Raw genomic sequence first — 25,439 nt, 5'->3', positions numbered from 1 at the left:
TTCTGAAGCTTTGGCCTCAAACTCGAAAGCTACTTGTAAAGCATTCTCCAAAGCATTTATACTAAGCAGGTCCATTTTTCTTTGGATATTTTGGTTGAGAGTCCTCTGAGAAGTGAGTCGAGGAACTTCCAATTCGTCACCATGGACTTGAAGCCATCAAAAATATTGTTTGATGCCTTTGACTAGGTACTTGCCTTACATGAATCCACTGCTTCATGATTTCCTCTGCTTTCCCCTTCAGGTATAACCTATCTTGTATTTCTTGCTTGAAGCATATCAAAGTTTGTGTAGGAGGTGAATTTGAGTTGACTAAGTCTCGTACAAGAGCCCACCGCCATGTTAAGGGTTGGTCGCTCCATACTGACTTCTTTTAGTATCAACTTCTATGCATCATTCAGTTGTTATATTTGAAAGAAGGCTTCTCGTACAAGAGCCCACCACCATGTTATGGGTTGGTCACTCCATACGGACTTCTATTAGCATCAACTTATGTGCATCATCCAATTGTTACATTTGAAAGAAGACTTCTAGGCTTTGTAATGAAGCATCCATCACTTATATTTTAGGATTAAAAGCTTGATATATTGTTCATATATCAGTGATGTTATTGTCCCATAATACCATAAGACTGAAAGATTCATATCTGGTTGGAATTTCGATGATAATGACGGCCTCACATTCTGCTAGACTCCACATTTTCTGAAAGGCCGGGAACATATTTTTCATTTTAGATGCAATTGTTGGTTGTCAAATATGTCTTATACATTATTTTTATTGGACTTCATGCCTGTAGAGATATTTACTCTTGGCTACTTCCCCAGCCATGATAGAGAAAAGGAGCCCAAACACTTGTGAAGCTTCTTCCTCTGCATAGGTGGTGTGTCAAAATGGGTTCTCTTTTTGGCAGACATTTGAGTAACGGTCTTCCGCCAATATAAGATTCTGGTATGCAAGTATAATTTCAACATAGAATTGCCTACATGAACTTAGACCTGAACATTGCCTGAGAATAGAGACTTCAAAGCTAGTTCTTCAAGCGCATGTAATGTAGATTCATTTAGAAAAAGGATGCGTGAAGACAATTGTAATGTTGAAGACAGACTTTGATCACCATATTGAGGAACTAACATTGTGCCCGAGCCCTACTGGCTTGAGAGTTTTGACAGGGTTTGTGTTCGACTAATATAGTCAACGAAGGTGAGTATTGAATAGGTTCTGATTGGACCACAAAACCATGATGAGTCTCAATGATTCCTCAGCAAGGCATCAACCAAAACAAAGCAGGAATTACACAAGCCTTTCGGGATGCTCTCTAAAGAAGCATGAAACTTCTCATTGTGTTCAGCAACATTTCTATTGAAGGTCAAGTTGGCTCATGTAAAGCAAGGGAAGTTTTGCATCTTCCACAACTTCACATTGTCAAAGACAGTCGTATTCTCTTGTCCAATGTAAGAAGAGAGAACACTTACAATGCAATATATTCATAAAAACATACTAAGAAATGATAGTTATCAAGATAGAATCTGAATTCAAATGTGGATACCGTACAATACAGAAAACAATTGGCCCACAAAACTACAGTTCATAAAATTTTAGGAGTACTTAGTATACATATTATTAAAGCAAAAACATGCACTTCTTCAAATTTATTGAAAAAAATAGGCATGTGGATAGTCCAGAGTAATTTTATCAAAAATTTTAATGATTGTGTAACATAAACCCCTACAAAAATGCTCAAAGGTCCGTTGAGCCTTCTGATGCAATCCCTTCAAGAAATGTATTTCCTTATGATACACTATAAACTGTACGAAACCCAACAAAAACTAGAGTAGCAGGTCTTCTCTAAAGAACATTAGATTTATTATTGAGATTATTACAAGTTTGATTTAAAAAAGTTGATAGCCATCACACTATTTTCTTGTGCTTGGTGGGTGTATGTATTTGTTTGCGTGTGTTGTGATTCTACTTTTGATAATGCAAATGATGTAACCTATTCTAGGTGTTCTGGAAGTAAGAAGGATATGCACAGACATTAGGTACACCCTTTCAAGTTGAAAAATAAAAAATAAATAAGCACATATCAAATAGAGAATATATGACTAAATACCTAGTGGAAGCTACTTATTTAGTATGTTGGCTCGGTTGGCATGCTTCATTTGAATGTAACTTTGTTTATGAAGGTCTAAGCAGGCCTTTAAGGTGCAGGCAACAGTGTCCCAACTACAAATGCAGTCTCCTCGAGACTTCACACATGAACAAAATAGACAAACCTCTCTAGGCATCAGCAGCAGCATAGTCTTCTGAAATCTCCCATGGCTAGCTCCTAAAACGTCGTTAAACCATGCACTGAATCATTGTAAACGCTCACTGTATCTTAAAAAATTATTATTACTTGTAAAATTTGTCATTGAAAATAGAATTTTTGTGCGACAGGATAAACAAATTAGTGCAGCACGGACAATCAAGTGAGGATCCGCAGGTTGTTAAAAGGCGAGCCCGTTTGAAAATGCACCTCCCCTTTGAACTTTCTCATTAAATAATTTTAGGTCGAGGGGACCCATGTGAAGGCTTCATAGCAGCACGGATTAAGAGCATATGGATGCTGGTTATATGGATCTTTCAATTTTTGTAACATGTCAAAGGCTGTACTTGAATGGAGTGGTGTTCATTTTTTATGAAATGAAATAAAGTGCGAGGTTGAACTGCAAGGAAAATGGACACCATTTTTTCCAATAGAATTAATTTAGATTTATTTTAAATATAAATCTAACATGAGTTTAGAGGGATTTAATTTATTTAACAAATATTATTTTAATGTTTTGTGTGGTTATTTTTTTTATTTTTGTTTTTGTAAAGTTTTATTTTTTATTTTATTTTGGTGGATATGAGCAAAATTTCAACTTTGATGATGGAGGGACACCCTTAACACATCATACTCGATCGGTTTAATGAGACAAGTAAGAAACTTGCAAACTAATGACACTAAGTAAGTTAAAAGACAGGAGAATGGAAAAAAGGGATGCATGGAAGGTGTTGAGTATGAAATGATATAGCCACTCTATTTTAATTTATTTAGGCTTATTATTCTTAATGAGGTTGGACAAGTCCCTATATGGTTACACTTCACTAGAAGGAGGATATAACCACAAAAATGAAATAATGCAACAAGTATAAGTTCCAAGCATCATGATTCATTTCCAACTTCAACCCACAATCTTTACATCCCAATATACTAAATGAAAAATATTCTTATGAATAAATGACTAATGTACCTCATGCGTGTTGAGTCTCCATCATTGGATGAGTACACTTATTTCAAAAAATGACCTGAGCATATGAGAAAGATGCATCACAAGAGTTGTGTATGTGGATAATGTCAATTATTATTTCTATAATGTGAATCATGGAGGGATGATGATTATTATCTCATGATGCCCATGGCTTCTTTCAGCCTGCCCTTCACCAGGTATCACCGCGGGGACTCCCAAACGAATGGCAGAACGAAGATGCAATACACGGCCGAGGGGATCGAACCCGCGACGTACATATATCTCCAGTTGCTGGAAAAGTAGGACAGAGCCGGCAGCACTGCTATGCCGAGAGAAAAGAAGTAGAAAGTCGACATGCCAACCGGTGCTCTCTTGGACGGTCCGACGGCTTCTGTCGGCAAGACGAACGACGACAACCCCAGGCCACCATTGCTAATTCCCGTCAATAGACGGAGAATTAAATAAACCCAGAAATTCGGTGACATTGCCATCAAGAAACCAAAAAATGGCATTGCAGATGCAGACCAACTTCAGGACACCCTCACGCCCCAGCGAAGAATCCGATAGATGCCCAGATATCCCTGCACCTGTATCAAAAAATAAATCAGAAACTGAAAGAAAATCTTAATGGCGATCAGCGGTCAGATATAAAAGCGCACAGGGGCTGAAAATATCAATTACCGAGCAAACACCCGACAAAGAACGCAGACTGCAAAAACCCAACTTTGTATTTCTGGCCGCAGACGAGATCCCATCCGCAGACCGTCGAAACCCCGGGGCCTCCGTCCCAGTCCCATGAGGCCGGGTCCATGGAGCATATAGATCCCGTCGGGCTGCAGGATTCGAACCTTGGCTTCACGGAAAGGAAATCCTCTGGAGTTTTCCCTCCATTGCAATGCCAATGGGGTTCATAGTCGGCGAAAATCATGACCATCGTAGGAAAGGCCTCCAGTGTCCGTGCGAGGCTCGACAGCAAGAAATGCTTAATCTGCCACCGCTTGAACAATAACTCAGAAGACACAGAGGCCATTGGGTTGGGAGACAAAAGGACAGTGTGAGGATCAACGACCAAACTTCCTTCAATCGTCTAACACCACAAATCTACGGTCAACAATAAGACACGGCATCGGCTGGGGCAATTCATTTCAAAGGGAAATGCCTTACGGCGTAATGAATTGAATTTTGTATCCCAAACTCGGTCAACAATAAGACACGGCATCGGCTGGGGCAATTCATTTCAAAGGGAAACGCCTTACGGCGTAATGAATTGAATTTTGTATCCCAAACTGTTTTCGAAATTATATCCATATGGATTAACTGTTAATAGTTGTTGTGAAGATCTATGATAAACACTTCACTGTTTTTGTGGAGATCTATGATAAACACTTGCACTAGTGGATCACTTTGAAGAATACCTGCAACCAGGGCAAAGCCATGTCCAAATGACTTGGTCAGCTAGCCAAATAATGCTAGAACATAAATTATAAACTAATGAATATATTCTCTATTCTCAGGAATCCTCTACGTTTTATATTCGGATCATATAGATAATGAGATCAACATATATGAATCAGAATAAGTGATTAATAAACCAACACAAATCCACAATACAACGAAAGTCACCTTCCTGATCTTAAAATGACCTTGCATTCTTCCACCAACCAGCATTTTCTATTAATTAATTTAACAAGAGTTCTCTCTTGTTTATTTAAACTGCATGACTCCATTCCATTAGGCCTGCACAAAATTTAATTTGAATATTATTAAATGCAGGCCTGCTAATGGTGATGGAGTAGTTGATGGCCACCATTTCCAAATCTTATATTAAGTCGTAGAGATGGAAATCGTGCTATAAATATATATATATAGTTAGTCACATTAGCAATTATAATTCAATGGTACTAGCTTGGGCATTGATTTTGAGAATATCATCATTCAAATTCAAAATTCAAGTAAGCAACCTGCCTACTACTGCCTACTCTTTCCGAATCAAAAAGGGAAGTTATTGGTTTTTTCTCATTTCAAGGATAATCTGTGTTATGAACTCACAAAGAGTTTATTATAGATAATAGAATTTTTCGTCCAATTTCTGTGTTGCAGGGTTTTTTTCTTTTCTTTTCTTAGTGTTGTTCCCTGCAATTGGAAGTTATATTGAGTGGTAGATTCATCGTAACTGCTATGTATTAATCATGGATAGGGATCATTATGAATAATATGTACATGTGCATGGGAAATGATAAGCTCTTGCTGCTTGCTCTATTAATGATGAAGGGAAAGCGTGAACTTTCACAGGAAGTCCTCAATTTTTGGAATATTTGATGGCATCTAAGCTGGCGGTAGAGGATAACTTTGACTTTCTTCATCCATGGCACTGAAATTCTATCTTCGCACAGATTTTCCTAAAGCTAGAATCTCATCAGAAAGCCTTTTCAACCTTAAATTTCCGATAAAACTTTAATGCTCTTAAACTCTTTAGGTGTGCGTATTATATGACTTGGAATTCTGAAACTGAGTCTAACTTGAGAGATTTTGAACCAGAACTCCTTGATGTGTCAGTCTTAATTATTCAAAATCATTGAAATTGGTACATCCAGGAATTTTACGAAGTAAAGATGGAATTGTACCACTAAGTAAGATAAAACAAGATGGATTTCTGCGACGAATTAATAGATCAAAACATCATAATGAGAGTCCATGAACTCATGGGTATCTTAACGTAGATAAAACTGAGTGAATGAGGAAACTTGCAGGCATAAAGTAGAAACCTGAGCTTAGAGAAGCCAAAAAGCACAGTAGATTTTGGAATAGAAATAAGCTTTCCTATTTTGGGTATTCTAAGATATCTGTTTTTGTATTTGAAAAATCAGGTGACGTGGCAAATTTATCTTGACACCAGACTTGTGACTGAATTTTGATAATGTTGGTCTGTGATGAACAATTGAAAGGCTACAGTCCTTAATGTGAATAACCTATGCAAAATTATCTTTAACTGCTTCAATATAAATGAGTTCCATGGCCTTACAAGAAGGAAAAGTGTCTGATACCAACTTGACAACTTCTGATAAAAACATCATACATGATACAGTATAGAAAATCATACAAAATATTAAGAGTTCAAAAAGAGAATTTGTTGGTGGAAGTACTCTGGTAGAGGATCTCGATGCTGAAGGTGCACTCAAATATCATAGAAGGAAAAGCAACCGAAAAAATCCCAAGTACTTTCAGAAAAGAAAACTTGTCGCTGGAAAGAGCAAATCTACATCTTCAAGATCATTCAAAATATACCAGGGATTTACCGATGAAAACCATCCTGCAGCTCTGAATTCCTTCCATGAGTTTACACTGCCTGTAGATGAAGATGATTTTTCATTGATTAGTTCTCCCGCTAATACTTGCAAAGAAGAAAGCTTCGAACTTGTTTTAGATGACAATGGGGCTTATACTATAGACCCTTACATTGGGCCTTATGACCATAAAACTTTAAGGGAGGAAAATCTGCAAAACAACATCGACATACAAAGAAATGTTGAAGAGTTTGGGGGTTGTCAAACAATTTCAAGAAATGGATGCAGACTTCCTTGGTCCTGGTCTGGAAGGCGAAATGGTAGAGGTAAAAAATTGAAGGGCATCAGAGGGAAGAGGTTTTCATGTGGTGTGCTGGTTGCCAATAGGAGAAAATCACTCTCTGATTCTGCTAGTACTCTGCACTATCAAGAACCTATTCAATTTGAATATGTTACATATTTTTCTTCCTCGGATTGCTCCTATTCAAAGGATGAAACCCCATTGGTCAGATCCCCCCCCACACGAATGTTTTAACCTTGGACTCGCCTCTGGACGATTATGGTGATTCTCCCCATGTAAACAACAGACGTTTCAGTGAGCTAGATCTCCATCCTCTCATCAAAACTCATCACAGGACCAGAAAGTCAGGGATTAGTGAATATGAGACAGAGGAGGAATCCTTACAGATGAGGACTAACGAAAACATGTTAGTGAATAGAAGCTTGAGTCAAAAGTACAGTCCCAAGTCTTTCGAGGAACTGGTTGGGCAGAGCATTATTGCTCAAGCTCTTTCCAGTGCAATTAACAAAGATAAGATTGCACCCTTTTATCTTTTTCATGGGCCCAGAGGTACAGGGAAGACATCTGCTGCAAGAATATTTGGTTTTTCTTTGAATTGCATGGCTGATTGCAATGCAAAGCCCTGTGGAAATTGCAACGGGGGAAAGAATAAGAATAAAGAATAAGAAAGCTTTCGCCAACAGAGAACGAGAATGCCGAGGAGCCCTGAAATGAGTGACCACAAAGTAGAGCGATCAAGTGAAGAACTGGTGTGAATATTCGGCTAACTGTGTACCATGGGTTTTCTGTCACCTTCTTCACCGCCGAATGGATGGACGGCTCTCCTCACCACACCCTGCCATCTTCGTCAAGGGACATGATCCGCTTCATAGAGCTCCCTGATGTTCAGATCGAAGGGGATCGAGGCGCCTCAGATTGCTGTCCTCTCTCATCCATCCACAGACGCTTGGCCTCTCTTCGGTGACGCTTGGTTTCTAAAAAGGCTGATGATCTAATGGTTGGAGCTTATTCCATCGTCTAACAATCGATCTAAGGGCCCATAACCAGACACCGCGGCACGGAGGGGAGTTCCTCTCAGAGGGAACGCCTTACGGCGTAATTACGGTATTCCAACCACTATTTTCTGCCATTTTGGCTCCGAAAAATGACATTTCCTAAATTTAAGATCAATTTTCTTTCCTGATTAAAAAATTGAATGATATAAATCAAGTACATTGTTGTAATAATTATTTGCCATTGGCATAAATTTAAATAGTCTAAAAGGTTTGGAGACTAATTGAATCCTATGAACTTGGAGTTTGACTATTAAAGATAACACATGAATGAACTGCCAATGAACTGTGTTCAAAATCTTCCTTTTAACCTCTGAAAAGTAAAGAAACTTTACACTGCCAGGAAACAACACGGGTCCCAAGAGATTTCGAAATTTCCAAAAAGAATAAAATGATAACTCTATAATATGACATTTGGCTGTCAGCGACCTGAAGTTGAAAAAAAATTTTTATTTAAAATGCATTTATGTTACAAATATCCATCAAAGACGCTAAGCGAGATGAATATGCTAACATTACAGATAAAATTAACAAGATCCAACCATCCGCCAAAATGTAGAGAGACCAAAAATACAATTCGCAATATTTTAGTATATATTTCAGTTGTGCTGTAGAGATCTCCCATCAATACATAAAGAACCAGCCCAGAGATGCTGCATAAAGCTACACTCGCTTAACAAGTTGATATTCCAGATTCTCCTGTAATGTACACTTTTGAGAAAAGCACAGCCTTTCTCTAAAATCTATATACAGCTTCTAGCCATCACAACTTGACGACATGGCTCTCTAAAACTGATAAACTGAGATCTTCTCTTGATTGTGATCGTCGACTCTGCAACCGCATTTGACCTCTGTGAGGCGTCCACAAGGGTCCAGTATCAGTTTGTATTTGCCCCAAATTGCTTGGAAAACACAATCCAACTGACACAGTTGACTGGTGCTTGAGAGAATCAGCATGTTGCACACTTCCACCCGCAAGGCTTTGCGCAAGTCCAAATGGTTGCTGACACCCTGAATTTGAAGGGCTAAGTGGTATCTTTGCTCTTCCATCCCCTGAAAATAATGAAGAAAAATAATTCCAGTTACATTACAGAATATGATGCTTGGGAAAACACAGACAGAAATCATATACAATTTGCAACATCATGATTCATAACTGTTTTAATTTCATTTCAAGGAAGAATAAACAACATTATTAGAATTACATGACAAATGAATTTGGAAGGTTTCCTGTGATGAGATCAATAAAGTAGATACAAAATCCTTCTTGTAAAGTAAAACTAAACAATAGAAATCTTAATGGCGACCACATGAATTTCTATCCCATCCAATCAGGATTAGTAGACTGAGCATGTTATTAAAAGAAGCAAAGCTTCTCCCCCAAACCACTTATAGGGAAGGCAGTTTCACAACACATGAGACAGAATAAAATGGGGGAAACTAGTTGAAGGATCAAAGCACCAAAGACAATAGAAACAGATCTACAAACTGTAGTCCTGGACTTAAATTTCAGTTCAATGATAATACATGAGAAGAGTAGAACATGCAGCCTACCTCCTACAATGGATGTCAACCCATCCCCTAGAATTGCCTTATTTGATCCTTTTTTAGTTTTTTATAGTAGCTTCAACCACACCAGTTAGCAATTCTGGAAATGAGTTCAAACAACTTTAGGAAAATGGAAAAGAAGAGATGAAATTCCTCATTGTAAATAAATGTCAGTTGCATTAGAACCAAGCCCATAAAAAAAGAAATCCAATCAGATCCAAAACGTATCCATGTTTACAGTATGTGTAAACAAAGCTAAAGCTTTTGGAGAGATGCAAAAGTGGTGAACTTCTATTCGATCCTTGCTAATTCTGTCCATGATATGAACAACTTCCCCATATAACTCCGTTTGTCAAGAATAACTTAGAGCAATGCCTTTGGAGAAAAAAGGAAATGATAAGCAAATAATGAGCATGTAAGAGGTTGGGGAAAGTTAAGCCTAGATCACACGGGAAACACATTCAACTTGAGTTTGTCACCATGTTGATGGTTATCCCCTGGATTAACTACCTACGAAGGTGCACTGTCTTCGATATCTCTTGCATGTAAAATTTTCCCTCAATTTCTAGGATCGAAGAAGTATGCATTGTATTAAATTATAACCAAAATTGGAATCAAACTATTCTAATGTTAAAAGCTTCTTCTGAATGTCACTCATCAGAAAAGGAATGCATTGCCATGGATCAGTGGCCAATGAAGAGGAGCATAAAAAAAATAGTGACAAGCATGATCTGCAATGTTACAATTGATGTTATAGCTCAGATCTTTTTGACACGTTTCACAAGCAGGGAACAAGGAAAGAATCCTGAGCATATGACCAGAAACAAGGGTCAACTAAGATGCCCTAAGGCACATGCCAAGAAACGTGTTGGTGTGAAAACAGAACTAGAGAGGACACTCCTTTGTGACCAGATGCTGAAAAGAGTCATGGCTATGCAGGTTAGCCCAGTAGCAAATTTAGGCACTATGGATCTGGTCTTGAATAGAAAAAACGAAATAACTAATTGCTAGATTCCTGTTTGCATATTAAATACAAGGGGTGAAAAACATATCATTAATAATTTCTCAGTACTACAAGGTACCTCCAGGGAAATACACTTGCTGTTTCTTGAATTTGGTCGCTTCTTTAACATAGTTACGACACATACTAATGACCACACAACATTTCAAATTCAAGTTAGCCTCTTTTCCTAAATGACTATCTCGTCCGTAGAAAAGATCAGCTCTATAAACTCTATTATAAGGTTTATTAAGGAACACACACATGGTATGACTTCTACATTTGAGAAATATATGTGTTTTATAATTAAACAAGCTTTGGGAAGTATCCTGTGTACAGTGTTAAATCTTTTATATTTGCTTTAAGGACGGCATGCTTTTTGAAATTCATGGAATCTCCAAATGTTTCATTGTCCACTTTGACTGTTTGACATAATCCAACAACGTCAACGATATCATGTAGAATGTCATCGAGTATCCCATTCTTCATATCCACAGTTCTTGACTCACGCAAATGGTGCATCAAAGGAACTTGGTTTCATCCTTGTGAACAAAGCATCCAGGAAGGGAGGCACCTCAGCTCACTTGGAATCCCAGAAACTTGATTATGAGGAAACATTAGATGCAGCCACAATGCCACATTATAATATACCCATTTTCCACACAATACTTCCATAGGTGTTCCCAATCATCTGAAACACTTCATAGACTTTAAACCTGTTCTGCATTTAATTGTGTAGTAATCACAAAAATGAAAAATGTGGAACAACAATAGCCAAACATATCAAGAGCCCATGAGCTTTTAGTCTTGAACAGCTCATGACTTGAGGATGCCTCTTCTGTGGTTTTACCCTTGTTGAGATTAGTGGAACATGAGAAAATTAATTGACATCCTCAACGGGAGTGAGCTGACTTTATTCCACATACTACAGGTTCACATGTACAGATCCTTTGTTGTGTGTTATTTTTTCATGGAACAAATCATCATCATGAGTATAGTTACAGAAATTATAAACTATTGCTAATACTCAGCTGAGCACTAGTCCAAACTAATCGTATTAATCTTCTCAAAACCTTTGGCAAACCAAAGACAACCAAGCATGGCACTCAAGCAACAAACACTTGTAAATTCAATAAGAAACTTAAGTGAAAATTTTATGCAAAAACAGGGGAATCAACATTTCTGTAACCACGGAGGTTAAAAACTTGACATAAGCATAAGATGCAGCGAAGAGTAATAAATGCATAGCCTCTGAAAGAAAAGAGAATTAAAAGGCAACATAAACACAAACATATAGAGGCATATTGTCAAGTGAGTGAAGGAAAAGAAAAATGATCAATTAAGATTATTCAATTGGTAAAATAAGTTTTTTCTGAGTTAAGGATTCTGTGATGTGAATAACTTTGATTAATTTTTTTTGGATCCATCACACTGAGTTTTTTGAGTTGATATTTGGAGGCTTCAAGCCAGCAAGTGTTTTTTGAGTCCTGATGGTGAGCCACTCTGGCTGGATCAAAATGTCAACTCAAAAAACTCACTGTGATGGATCTGGAAGAATTTAATCAAAATGGCAAAAAAACTGTTGAAGATGAATAATTTAAAGTTTCAGTTACAGAGCTTACCAGAACGACTTGGAGAAATTCCATTACCGATGGAACAATGCAGCACCTAAAGTCCAAGTAATGCTACCAGACCCCACAACTACTTGTTGCTCCTTCAATTGCAAACCATCTCTCAGGAGTGATACTATATATGGAGCACGAAAACAATATTGTTCTATAAAAGGCTGTGGAACAACACTCCGCTCAGCATCTTGCCAAGTTTTAGTGCAGAACTCCCGACCCTTCTCTAGAACATCATTAAATGAAGCAGCAGCAGATAGATTAAAAAACTTGAACACAACAAAGAAACCTGACATAGCATAGAATTGCCCTTGAGATTGTTGCTGCTGATCACTGATAGCACAAGGATGTTGTTTGCAGTCTGTCCCTGCCCCCGAATGTGACCATTCAGAGGCATTTATGGTTGATTTCGCTAGAGCTTCACATTCTTCCCAGTTGGGCTCACCAATCAACTCAAGCCCTACTCGAGATTCTTCTTTACTTATGTCTCTTCCACCAACCAGAGGACTTCCATTCTGGAGTAAGAAAGAACACTGAGAACATGAGTATTGCTGTCTATAACCAGAATGTATGCAAGGATGATTGAGATGCAACTGACCACCAGAGAATTTCCCACTGTCAGTTTTTAAATTTTTTCTGAGTAGAAGTACAACGGACTTTTCAAAGGCATCATTTAGGCCATAACCTGTAAGAGAATATGCATTTAGATGGCGTTCCATTGTTCCAATGGTCAGATTCAAGCCATATTTAGATTCAAATGTCACCTGTAATGAGGAACCCCCTAAGTCAAGTGCACCAAACGTCTCCAGAATCGGCATATTCTGCGATCTACCCATCATATAATTAAGAGCTACCCATCCATAGTAAGCCTCTTCTACCCCAGTAATTATCCTAACCCAGTTTCTTCGACACATAAATGGAGATTCTTCTAGAATTGACCATGCCTTGTCCAGGATCCATTCTGAATCTGAACTTGGCATCCTGCGAAGCCCTGCTGTGGCCAAAAGGAAAAGAGGGCTATTTTTATGAGCATGAGCCGGTATTTGCTTTTCAGCCCACTGGAGCAGTGGTTCCATGGCTGACCTCAACCCTGATTCATTGTGTAAAAGTTTATCAAAACCAGGTTCAGTTTCCATGCGATGATAAGCTCGACCATTCTGTTGCCTTGACTTGCCATCAGTACCTTCAGGAAATGGGCGCAGCACCATTGGAAGACTCCCTTGATGCTTGCCTTCATTCCGCACCCACTCATACACATAAACTCGGGTACCAGTGCTCCCACATTCCAAAACTATAGAAAAATGTGATGCCTCTGTACTCCGATAAGATTTTAACCAACCAAATCCCGCAATGATCAGAATTAAAAGCATTAAGAGAAGTAAAAACCCAACAGCCACCTTTAACCAGCATTGTTTTCTCAATGGTGTTGAAGGTAGGCCCTTCTCCTTTGAAAAGCTAGTGCCTCCTCCTGTGCCCTCCCTTATCGATGAAGGTTTTGTTCGAAGAATACCAGCACCGCTCAAGGCTAAATCCCCTTCTTCAGAACCAACCTTGCGGTATGTTGAGAAGTCTTGGAGAGACGATGAAAGCCGCAGGCCACCTGTCTTTCCATAACCTGCCCATGCAGACCTGAAGGGTGAAGCTAAGGGCGGCAATGCAGAAGATGAAACAGAAGAGCCAGAAGCTGATGAAGATGCAGAGAAATGACTCGCCGATGATCTAATGGTTGGAGTTTATTTCATCGTCTAACAATCGATCAAGGGCCCATAACGAGACACCGCGGCACGGAGGGGAGTTCCTCTCAGAGGGAACGCCTTACGGCGTAACAAGACAGTTCGTGTGGTATCCTCCTACGATTTGGAAAATTCCTTAACGAATCTCATGAATCGTTTGGCTCTTCAAAATATTCGTCCTCGCCCTCGTCATCATTATCGATATTGGCATGCTGGTCATCCAAATCATGTTGGGGCATACACACATACCTGTGAGGGGTTTTCCAGTCCAATGTTTCGTAGGCCTGAGAGCAGTAATTGACGGAACTACAACCCAAACACATCCTGAATTCATGTCGATTAGTTTCTGGGTGGCCACAGTGTTCATTACAACAAAGCCGAAGCCCAGGCTGAGGAGGGTAGAAGAGAACCAATCTACAAGAAATTTATTAGCAATATGTGGCTTGAGTGGAGAACATTGGAGCCGAAATCACTGAGTAAAGAAAAACAACCTGTTTGAAGAAATGAAAAGACGGACTCTGAATTTGAATATTTCTTATCACTGAATTTTTTTTCATGTTGGGATGATGTGGTTAGTGTAAGTGCGTTTTGAAGATATGCCAGAGGAGTAATGCCTGCAGCTGCGACTTCTCATTTGCATGATATCTTGATCAACTAATTAAGGGAATTATCACAAAGATCCTTTTCCATTACTGCCATGTGTTGGGGATTTTTCTGGTAAAATCACAAAAACAAATAAAAACTGAACACACACAGAGACAATGCTCTGTTTCTCTCCATGATCTTTAACACAGGGAAGCTTAAAAATTTATGAGAACATAATATTACACACACACAAAAAGATTTGTATTCATTAAAATATAATGTGTGATACAAACTTCATCCTCTTTCATGAGGGATTCACCAAAAATATATTTCAACAAAAAAAATTACTCTTCTCCTCCTGAGATTTTACACTACTGGTGTGTAGTAATCCCTTTTACATTTACTGGTGTAGAAATCTTTTACACATACTGCTGTAGAACATTTTACGTATGGTGCTCCAAATAAAAAACATTATGTGCTCCAAAACTTGGACTGTTTCTAGGTTGTTGCGTTTCACCTTGCATTACAGAATGGTCAACAGATAAAAAAAAACATTACCAATACATATGCGTTCCCCTTGTTTTCTCTATTCGCACTGCTGTGCGTTCATTCTCCATACGAAATTGTGAACCTACGCTGGCCCTGTTTCATTTTCTACACATTACGTGTGCGTTATTTTCATTGTAATTCACATATGAAAAAAATAGTCAACGCACAAAAACAAATAACATAAAAAAAATACATTTTGTGCCCATACTTCCGGTATATAAAAAAAACATTAAAATTTAAAAACTCTTATCTACTTTCTACGGGCACAATTAATACATTTAAACTATTATCGGCGGTCAACCATCCACGCAAGGTTATTTAATGCAGGCTGGAATGCATCTTGGAATGATGGACAACGGAGAACATAAAACCCCATCAAACCGCTGACAAAGATTTCGGGAGCCCACTTCATGCTGAACGTTAGGCTCCGATAAAGCTGTACGGAAGAAAATATGCTGAGGACGCGTGGCTGAAGACAATTGCATCGGAGTCGATTGTCCGAAAACAGCTTATTGACCAAAGGCGGTCTGATAAGTTTACGGTGGTTTCGCTACAGCGGTTTTGGCAAGGAATAAATGCAGTTGAAATTACATTTTCAACACTCCCCTTTAATTTCAACTGTTGGGTATTCAGTCATACCCAAACACTTCCTCAAAAATTCAAAGCTTTTCTGATCCAATGGCTTTGTCAAAATGTTTGCTACATGTTCTTGAGTCCTGCAATGTTCTAAGGCAATTTCTCCATTGTTCACCAATTCTCTGATGTAATGAAACCTTATATCAATGTGTTTCGTTCTCTTATGAAACACTGAATTCTTTGATAATGCAATAGCTGAGCTATTGTCACAAAAAATCACTGTTGCTTTTGCCTGCTCTTGGCCTAAGCTCCTCAACATTCTTCTCATCCAAACTGCTTGACATGCTGCTGCTGTAGCTGCCACATATTCAGCCTCTGTTATAGACAATGCTACAATGGACTGCTTCTTAGAAGCCCATGAAATGGCTCCTGAATCCATGTGAAAAAAATAGCCGGAAGTGCTTTTCCGATCATCTACACTTCCAGCCCAATCACTATTAGTGTATCCAACCAAATTTGAATGTTCTGAGACATTATATAAGACGCCAAAAATTTTAGTACCTTTAACATACCTCAAAATTCTTTTTGCTGCCTACCAATGTGCTTCCTTTGGCCTCTCCATGAATCTGGAAATTAAACTAACAGCATGCATTATATCAGGCCTACTTGCTGTTAAATACATAAGGCTGCCAACAATGCTCTTGTACAAACTAGGATCAAAATCCTTGCTGTTGTCCTCTCTGCTGACTTTTAATCCCATCACTGTGGGAGTGATTGTTGCCTTGCACTCTTGCATGTTAAATCTATCCAACACTTCATTTACATATTTTTCTTGTGAAATAAAAATTCCATTTTCATTTTGATCTACTTCTATTCCTAAGAAGTATCTCAGCAAACCCATGTCAGTCATTTCAAATTCTTCTTTCATGACTGTTCTGAACTGTTCAATGAGGTAGTCATCATTACCTGTAAAAATCACATCATCAACATATAACACAACAATTAGCAATTTACCATCCTTTTCTTTGATGTAGACTATGGGTTCTCCCTCACATTTTTCAAATCCATTTTCCAGTAGATAAGAATCTATCCTACTGTACCATGCTCTTGGCGCTTGCTTCAGCCCATAAAGAACCTTCTTTAATCTGCACACTTTGTGCTATTCACCTTTCTTCTCATAGCCTAGAGGTTGCTCAATGTAAACCTCTTCCATTAACACTTCGTTTAGGAACGCTGACTTCACGTCCATTTGGTAAACTTTCCACTTGTTTTGTGCTGCTATGGACAACACTGCTCTCACGGTTTCCATTCTTGCAACCGGTGCGAAAGTCTCCTCATAGTCTCTCCCATACTGCTGCTTGTATCCTTTGACAACCAGCCTTGCCTTGTGCCTTTCTATCTTGCCTTCAGCATTGCTTTTGGTCTTGTAAACCCATTTGACTCCAATGACTTCTTTACCTTTTGGTAGCTCAACCAAATCCCATGTCTTGTTTCTTTCTATGGCGTTGATCTCCTCATCCATAGCTTCTATCCATTTCTTATCTTTAATTGCATCTTCGAAATGAATAGGGTCATCAACATGACAATACAAAGCAAACAAGGAATTCATTCCTTCATCATAAATGTCACTTAGATTTCTAAACTTCTTACCTCGTTCATTTGGTGTGCAAATGCTTGAAGATGCACTTGAATTTCCTCCTTGTGGTGTGCTTGGAGAAGCACTTTCATTTATCCTCAATGGTGTTCCTTACTTTCCTTGTGTTGGCGCTGCTATTTGGGGATGTATTTCAGCCATCTCCTCATCATCTTCATCATGAGATAAACAGTTTTTAACATTCACTGTTTTCTCTATGCTTCCATCCCAAGCTTCCTCCTCAATGAATTGAACATCTCTGCTGACAAAAAACTTCTTGGTAGATGGGATATACAACCTGTAAGCTTTGGATTCCTCACTGTATCCAATGAATATACATTTCTCCCCTTTGCTGTCCAACTTCCTCCTTAGTTGATCTGGAATGTGTGCATAGGCCACACATCCAAAAATTTTCATGTGGGTAACTCCTTGCTTCCTCCCACTCCATGCTTCTTCCGGCACTTTGTTCATGACTGCTTTTGTAGGACATCTGTTCAAAATGTAAACTGCACAATTAACAGCTTCAACCCAATAATCATTTGGCAAATGCTTTGCCTTTAGCATGCTCCTCGCCATATCCATGATGGTCCTATTCTTCCTTTCAGCAACTCCATTTTGTTGTGGGGTGTGCCTAGCTGTAAATTGCTTATGAATCCATTTTTCTCTACAAAACCGTAGAAACTCCTTGGAGATATATTCACCTCCTCTGTCAGTTCTCAAAACTTTAATATGCAGCCCGCTTTGGTTTTCCACAAGTGCTTTGAAATTTCGAAATTTTTCAAACACTTCACTGTTGTTTTTAAGGAAATATACCCAAGTTTTTCTTGTAAAGTCATCAATGAATGTTAGGAAATATTGGCTGCCTGCTAATGATGGAGTTTGCATTGGTCGACATAAGTCTGAGTGGACAATCTCTAAGGGTGCCTTTGCCCTTATGCTTTTCCCTGATGGAAAACTTTCTCTGTGTTGCTTTCCCAATATGTAGCCTTCACAAAGGCTGTCCGGTTTCTCTATCAGTGGTAATCCTCTTACCATTCCTTTTCTGCTCAACAAGTTAAGACCTCCAAAGTTGAGATGTCCAAATCTCAAGTGCCACAACCAATTTTCATCCTTTGGCACACTTTGGAAAACCTCTTGGGTAACTGCTGCAATTACATCTTTGTTTTTCAAATTTGCCCTTATTCTAAGAGGGAACATCCTGTTCCTTGTCATCTTCACTTCAGCAATGCATCTTTTGCTAGGTGCTATATCCATGATGGTGCACACATCATTCTCAAAGAAAACATTGTAACCCTTTTGAACAAGTTGTCCAATACTCAAAAGGTTACATCTCATTCTAGGAACATAGTAGACATTTGCTATGGTTTTCTTTTCACCTTTCTTTGTAAATATTTTTACCTCTCATTTTCCCATAACAGAAATTTTGCTGTCAGTTCCTAATGTGACTTGTGATTTTACATTCTGATCTAAAGCAGAAAAGAGGGCTATGTTTTCTGTCATATGGTTGCTGCAACCTGAGTCTAAAAACCATATATCTTCACTGCTTGTTTCAGCCATGTTACAAGCTAATAACACATTATCTTGGCTGATATTTTCTCTAGTAATGTTTGCACTAGATCTATTAGTCATGTCATGCTACTTCTTTTTACATTCACTGGCATAATGCCCATATTTTTTACAATAATAACATTGGACATTGGATTTTTCATACCTTTGTCCTTAAGCATGATGTTTTCCTCTTTGTTGGCTGCTGTCTTGGCCTTGGTTCTGATTTGGATTGCTGCCTCTTCCTTGAGAATTTGCTGGGCTGTTCCTTCCACCTCTGTTTTGGCTTCTGCCTCTTCCTCTCTTGTTTCCTCTGCCTTGACCTCTTCCTCTTCCAAAGGACATCTGGGTCTTGAAGGCTTGCTCTAGAGATGAGTTTTCATTTCTACTCAACCTCTGCTCATGTGTTATCTGTGATGCATGTAGCTCATCAACTGAAAAGTTTGAGAGATCCTTTGTCTCTTTTATGGTGGTGACAATCACATCAAACTTTGAGGGTAGAACTCTCAATAGTTTCTCCACAATCCTCATTTCTTCAAGGGTTTCTCCATGAGTCCTTATCTGTGTGACCAGACCAATTGCATGTGTGAAGAATGAGTCAATATTGTCTGACTCCTTCATGCACAGGTTCTCAAAATCTCTCCTCAGCAACTGTAGTTTTGCTGTCTTCACTTTCTCCATGCCTTGATAGGTTGTCTTGAGAGTTTGCCATGCTTATTTGGATGTCTTGGCTGTTGCTATCCTTGAAAACACACTCTGGTCCACTGCTTGATACAAAAATACAAGGGCTTTTGAATCCTTCTTCCTATTTCTCTTCAATAGATCCTTTTCTACCTGAGTTAACCTATTAAACTAATTTTCATCTGCTGGTTCTTCAAAACCATCCTCAACAAGTTCCCATAGATCTTGTGAGACAAACAGGGCTCTCATGGTTATTGCCCAGTAGTCATAGTTTTTCCCATTAAACTGTGGGAGCTCGGTATTAAACATACCCATACTGGTGCTTCTGCTGGCCATTCCTTGCATTCTCAGCTATGGTTTAAATTCTTGACTGTGTATTTTAAAAAAAACTGGCTGTCTTCAATAGCTACACAAAAAAAACTTTGAGAAATACCTGGATTCTTTTGCCTGAGACTTCACTTTGCTGGAGAAGATTTACTGCTGAAACAAAAAACTCCTCCCTTCAACTTCTTTAACACTTCTAAAGAACCTAAACCTGCTCTGATACCATTGTTGGGGATTTTTCTGGTAAAATCCCAAAAACAAATAAAAACTGAACACACACAGAGACAATGCTCTGTTTCTCTCCAGGATCTTTAACACAGGGAAGATTAAAAATTTCTGAGAACAGAGTATTACACACACACAAAAAGATTTGTATTCATTAAAATATAATGCCTGATACAAACTTCATCCTCTTTCATTCAGAGGGATTCACCAAAAATACATTTCAACAAAAAAAATTACTCTGTCTCCTCTTGAGATTTTACACCGCTGGTGTGTAAAAATCCCTTTTACATTTACTGGTGTAAACATCTTTTACACATACTGCAGTAAAACATTTTACATATGCTGCTCCAAATAAAAAACATTATGTGCTCCAAAACTTGGACTGTTTCTACGCTGCTGCGTTTCACCTTGCATTACAGAATGGTCAACACATAAAAAAAAAAACATTACCAATACATTTGCGTTCCCCTTGTTTTCGCTATTCGCACTGCTGTGCGTTCATTCTCCATACGAAATTGTGAACCTACGCTGCCCCTGTTTCATTTTCTACACACTACGTGTGCGTTCTTTTCATTGTAATTCACATGTGAAAAAAATGGTCAACGCACAAAAACAAATAACATAAAAAAATACATTATGTGCCCATACTTCCGGTATATAAAAAAAACATTAAAATTTAAAAACCCTTATCTACTTTCTACGGGCACAATTAATACATTTAAATTATTATCGGCGGTCAACCAAAATTGATTTTACTCCATGCAAGGTTATTTAATGCAGGCTCGAATGCATCTTGGAATGATGGACGGCGGAGAACATAAAACCCCATCGGACGGCTGACAAAGATTTCGGGAGCCCACTTCATGCTGAACGTTAGGCTCCGATAAAGCTGTACGGAAGAAAATATGCTGAGGACGCGTGGCTGAAGACAATTGCATCGGAGTCGATTGTCCGGAAACAACTTATTGACCAAAGGCGGTCCGATAAGTTTACGGTGGTTTCGCTGCAGCGGTTTTGGCAAGGAATAAAAGCTGCTTCACGGGTCAACTCATGCGCGGTTGAAATTACATTTTCAACACCATGCACCAAACTAAGGAGGCAAAATAACTTTGAGAAAGGCTCTCTCTCATAATGAATTACACAATGGCCCCTTCTTTCACAACGAATGGCCATATAATGAGCAGAGCTATTGAAAAACATTTCACGATTGGGGATTTTTGCCCCTTACTTTCACAGTGAATGGCGCTATTGACAAAAATGATTTACATTTTAATAGCCTTTGTTTATGATTTTGTTGCAGTGATTAGATCATGGGCACAGGTTCAACATTGTCTAATCACAGAATTTTCACGATTGGGGATCTCATATCGAATTCTGTAACTTGCAAGGCTTTGCCCCTAGTTTCACAAGGAATGACTATAGAAAGTGGAGTGTTTTTGACAAAGGTAACATGATATAGGTGCGATAGCGATTCAATTCCGTCCGCCACCCAGGTACAATCCATTTCCGCCGGCGCATGCTCCCTCGATGATTCAATTCCATTCCGTCCTCCACCCAAGTACAATTCAATTCCCTCTGCGCATGCTCCCTCGATGATTCAATTGTTAGACCATTAATCACAACGACCGTATGACAGGGATAGTCGGCGTAGTCATCAGAGTTAGTGGGCATAGAGCAGTAAAAATTCAACAGAGGTTTTAATGCCGGTTCTAGAGATTATTGACAAAGGGGCTAACTTCTCCAGCTTGTATACATACCTGTATGATCAATGAATGAAAGTAAGTTGTGTTGTGAGTTGTTTGTATGTGTTGTCTGTTCTGTGTTTGCGTCCCTGCTCTCCCTGTCATGGTATCAGAGCTGAGGGTGTGTGATATGGTATCGGAGCGCTTGAGGTGGCTGTGAGTGCTGCCAAAAAGTATTGCACAGCGGAAGCGTGGAGAGCAACTGTAAGTTTCTGCTGTTGCAGAGTCTGGATTTTGGATATTGGCTGTATTGCCGTTTCGAGGTGTTTTTTGTCTCAGAATGGCCCAGGGAGGAGGCAGTGCGAGAGCAGTTAACAAGAATTTGTTGGCAAGGGTGTGAGCCGTGAGCGAGGGCGACTGAGCCGAGTGCTCAGGAGTGTGTTGCTGTTTGAAGGGCGAGTGGTATTAGATGCGTGTGGCTCTTGCTGTGCATGAAAGTTGCTGCTGTGTGAAGACAATTGAGCTGACAGCTCGTTTGAGCCTTCATGTGGAGGAGGCGCAGATCACTGGTATGCCCGAGTCTGAAGCGTGGTAGCTCTGCCATGTAACTTGGAAGGTGTGATCACGTTGGGCATATGGCCTGTGAAGCGTGGTAGCTCTGTCGTGTAACTTGGAAGGTGTGATCACGTTGGGCATATGGCCTGTGTTGTGTATTGTGCCTGTTGTGGATTGAGCGCAGTGTAAAAGCGTTGTTGTTGAACAGTGGTGGATTGTGTGCCACCTGGAGTATTTTTTTTAAAGCTGTTTGTTAGAGCATCATTGAAGCACCGTGTGTGGAGCCTGGAGGGCCGAGGAGAGCCGCTTGCTGAAGGAGCTGGGGATTTCCCAGGAGGAGCTGCAAAGTGCTGGTAAAAGAGGGCGTTGTGCGTTGAGCGCTTGAGAACCGCAGAAGCGCCGCTGTTGTGAATCTTGGAGACCGTGTGAGAGGAAATTGTGATTCAGCAGTGTGTGGTTATGTCTCGTAATGCAGGGATGTCTATCAAAAGTGCAAAGGTAGACTCTTGAAGTTGAAATCGTGTTTGAGATCCCCCTTTGCTGGTATGTTTATACAGTTGTTGTTCAATTTTGCAGTGTTTTGAAATTTTCGCTAATATGGCAACAACATCTGAAACTTTAAATTGATATGTGGTTACTATATACATTGGTTAACTGATTATGATATAAAGGGATTGCATTGATGATTGCATGTGTTTGAACCATTGATGTATATGCGTTAAGCGCTAAAGCAAGTGAACGTATTTTTTAACAATCCTTGAGCCTTGTTGAGAAAGGATTAATATGCAGGGAATATTCTTTCTACTGCACGAGTTGTGGTGATCTAGATCCTTTAAGGTGAGGTCAGCGAGTGAAATTGATTTATCTTTTCGTAAAAGTTTGTTCAGTAGAATTGCTACTTTTATGGGGATCTGCTTTGATATAAAGATCATATTATGCATGCATTATGATTATTTTTGCTTTGATGTAATGAGCCTGGAAGTATAAGAATGGTCTCCTTGATGTTTGAATTACTGCAAATTATTTTTGAATTTGACTCTATGGTAGAGTGATGGGTCAACAGAGGAGACAGTCTCGGAAAAAATTGAAACAGGTGAAAAAAAGAATGTAATGGTAATATTTGCAAAAGAATATGAAATGCTTCAACCAACAGTGAATGTGAATCAAATAGAAGAATTTGAAGACACTGATGCAACACTGAAACGATTAATGCCAGTTCTGCCAATTTTCTCAGGTAAAAATTTTAAGCTTTGGGCAATTAAAATGGAAGGATTGCTTGGTTCAGTAGATTTATGGAAATTTGTCCAAGAAACTTCTATGAATTTGAATGATAAGCGTAGAAATGCAGTAGCATTGTTTCTCATCATATCAGCTTTAGATGAAAATATTTTGTCCAATATTTTGTATGAATTTGGTGAAATACGTGATGCAAAAATATTTTGGAATATTCTTGAAATGAAATACAGTATGGAAGGTAGTGAGAAAGCTGAAGTTGATGAAGGAGTTGTTGCTAAAGGTGATTGTGTTGAAAGCATCATAGCTGGGATTAAGGGTGAAAGTATGTCTTTAACTGATAATAGCGTAGTATGTGATATTAAGGAAACTCCCTGTGATGAAGTCAAATTTGATGACAATTATGTATCCCATGATGAGTGGTTAAACATGATGCATGAAAAGCATCTTATTGATGAGTTGTTGTTTGGTGAGAAGAATCAAATGCAGGACAACATGTTTGCAGCAACAGAATTAACGAAAGAGGTTGAAGATATGAATCAACCAACTATGTCAGCAAAGAAAAATGAAGGAAGCAAAGCTCTTTCCAAAGAGCACGATGACAAAAATCAATATGGTTCTGTTTATGAATCTAACATCGTTTTTAAGTGTGCAGATATTGACAGCCAAGAAGAAGGAATAAAAGAAGAAATTGCAAGCATTAAGGACAAGTATAAGTCCCAAGAACGTGAAGCAATGTTGAATACAAAGAATGTGACCCTGCAATCAAGAAAGGAGAAACTCAATCACTATCTTATGACAAGAAAGGTGAAAATGAAACGGCACCAACAAAGGAAAAGGAACAAGCATGGACCCTTTAATAAGAAGGCAAAAATGAAATGTTTTTGTTGTAAGCCTAGCTAAAACTTAGACCAGCAGGCAAGTTAAATTTTAGGTCGTCGTGATTAAGGGGAGGTGTTAGACCATTAATCACAACGACCGTATGACAGGGATAGTCGGCGTAGTCATCAGAGTTAGTCGGCGTAGAGCAGTAAAAATTCAACAGAGGTTTTAATGCTGGTTCTAGAGATTATTGACAAAGGGGCTAGCTTCTCCAGGAAGCCACCGAATTGTTCTCCAGAAACTTCTCCAGCTTGTATATATACCTGTATGATCAATGAATGAAAGTAAGTTGTGTTGTGAGTTGTTTGTATGTGTTTTCTGTTCTGTGTTTGCGTCCCTCCTCTCCTTGTCATCAATTTCGTCGATGCATGATTCAAATTAATTTCAACTAATTAGAATTATTGACAAAGGTAACATCATACAGGTGCGATGCCGATTCAATTCCGTCAGCAACCCAGGAATGATTCAATTCCGTTGCCCCATGATCCCTCGGTGATTCGATTCCCTCGACGCATGATTCAATTAATTTGAATTAAACTGCAACGCTTCATGCTCCCTCCTGCTTGGGTCAGACGAAGCATCTACTGACATATTTCTTTGAGAATAAATCTACCCCATTCATTTAAAAAAAGGTAAACGACGCCCCATCCACCTGGGGTCGATATAGGAACGCCTACGGTGAATTATATATACGGTATCGAATCATTGTTATAGTGTGTTTTCAATGGCGTGGTGTAGTTATGAGCGATTCAATTACGCTCTCTGGCAGAAAGCGTAATAGATTAGGAATGCGAACTCCAACAAAAATGAGAAGTTTCAAAATATATATATACACACACACGGGGCTTCAGCTTATCGAAGAAATTTGAATACTTGTTATAGTGAAATTTGAATTGTTGTTATAGCGTGTTTTAGGTGGCGTGTTGTAGTTATGAGCGATTCAATTACGCTCTCCAACAGAAAGCGTAGCATAGTAGTTGAGGAATAATTTAATCATGCATATGCACAATTTATAGATGAGTATAGTGTATCCCTTTAGGTTTATAGGGTCGTTGGTCACCCTCCACATTAATCATTATTTTGAAGTCCAGGAAACGTTTACGATAGCTCAATCCAGACTCCAGAGTAGTTTATTAATTTATAAATAGCATAAATAAATA

General features: G+C 38.9%; 1 protein-coding gene across 1 annotated transcript; it reads right to left on the bottom strand.

Moving 5' to 3' along the window:
- Nucleotides 1-8,369: 8,369 nt before the first annotated feature.
- Nucleotides 8,370-22,305, bottom strand: LOC149219812 (putative apyrase 7). The gene is made up of 7 exons (XM_089386923.1): nt 22,177-22,305; nt 21,685-22,053; nt 15,315-15,412; nt 14,953-15,036; nt 14,059-14,115; nt 12,077-13,795; nt 8,370-8,959 (listed from the first exon to the last, which is right to left on the bottom strand). The coding sequence occupies exons 1-6, from the start codon at nt 22,303-22,305 to the stop codon at nt 12,100-12,102; spliced, it is 2,433 nt and encodes an 810-aa protein (XP_089243049.1). The 3' UTR covers nt 8,370-8,959; nt 12,077-12,099.
- Between the last annotated feature and the right edge of the window lie 3,134 nt (nt 22,306-25,439).

Source organism: Pinus tabuliformis, chromosome Q, assembly GCF_031772625.1.
Source record: "Pinus tabuliformis cultivar Carrire ecotype Pingquan chromosome Q, CPIR1, whole genome shotgun sequence".
NCBI classification, from domain to species: Eukaryota; Viridiplantae; Streptophyta; class Pinopsida; order Pinales; family Pinaceae; genus Pinus; species Pinus tabuliformis.
This window is presented reverse-complemented; position numbering and strand designations above follow the sequence as displayed.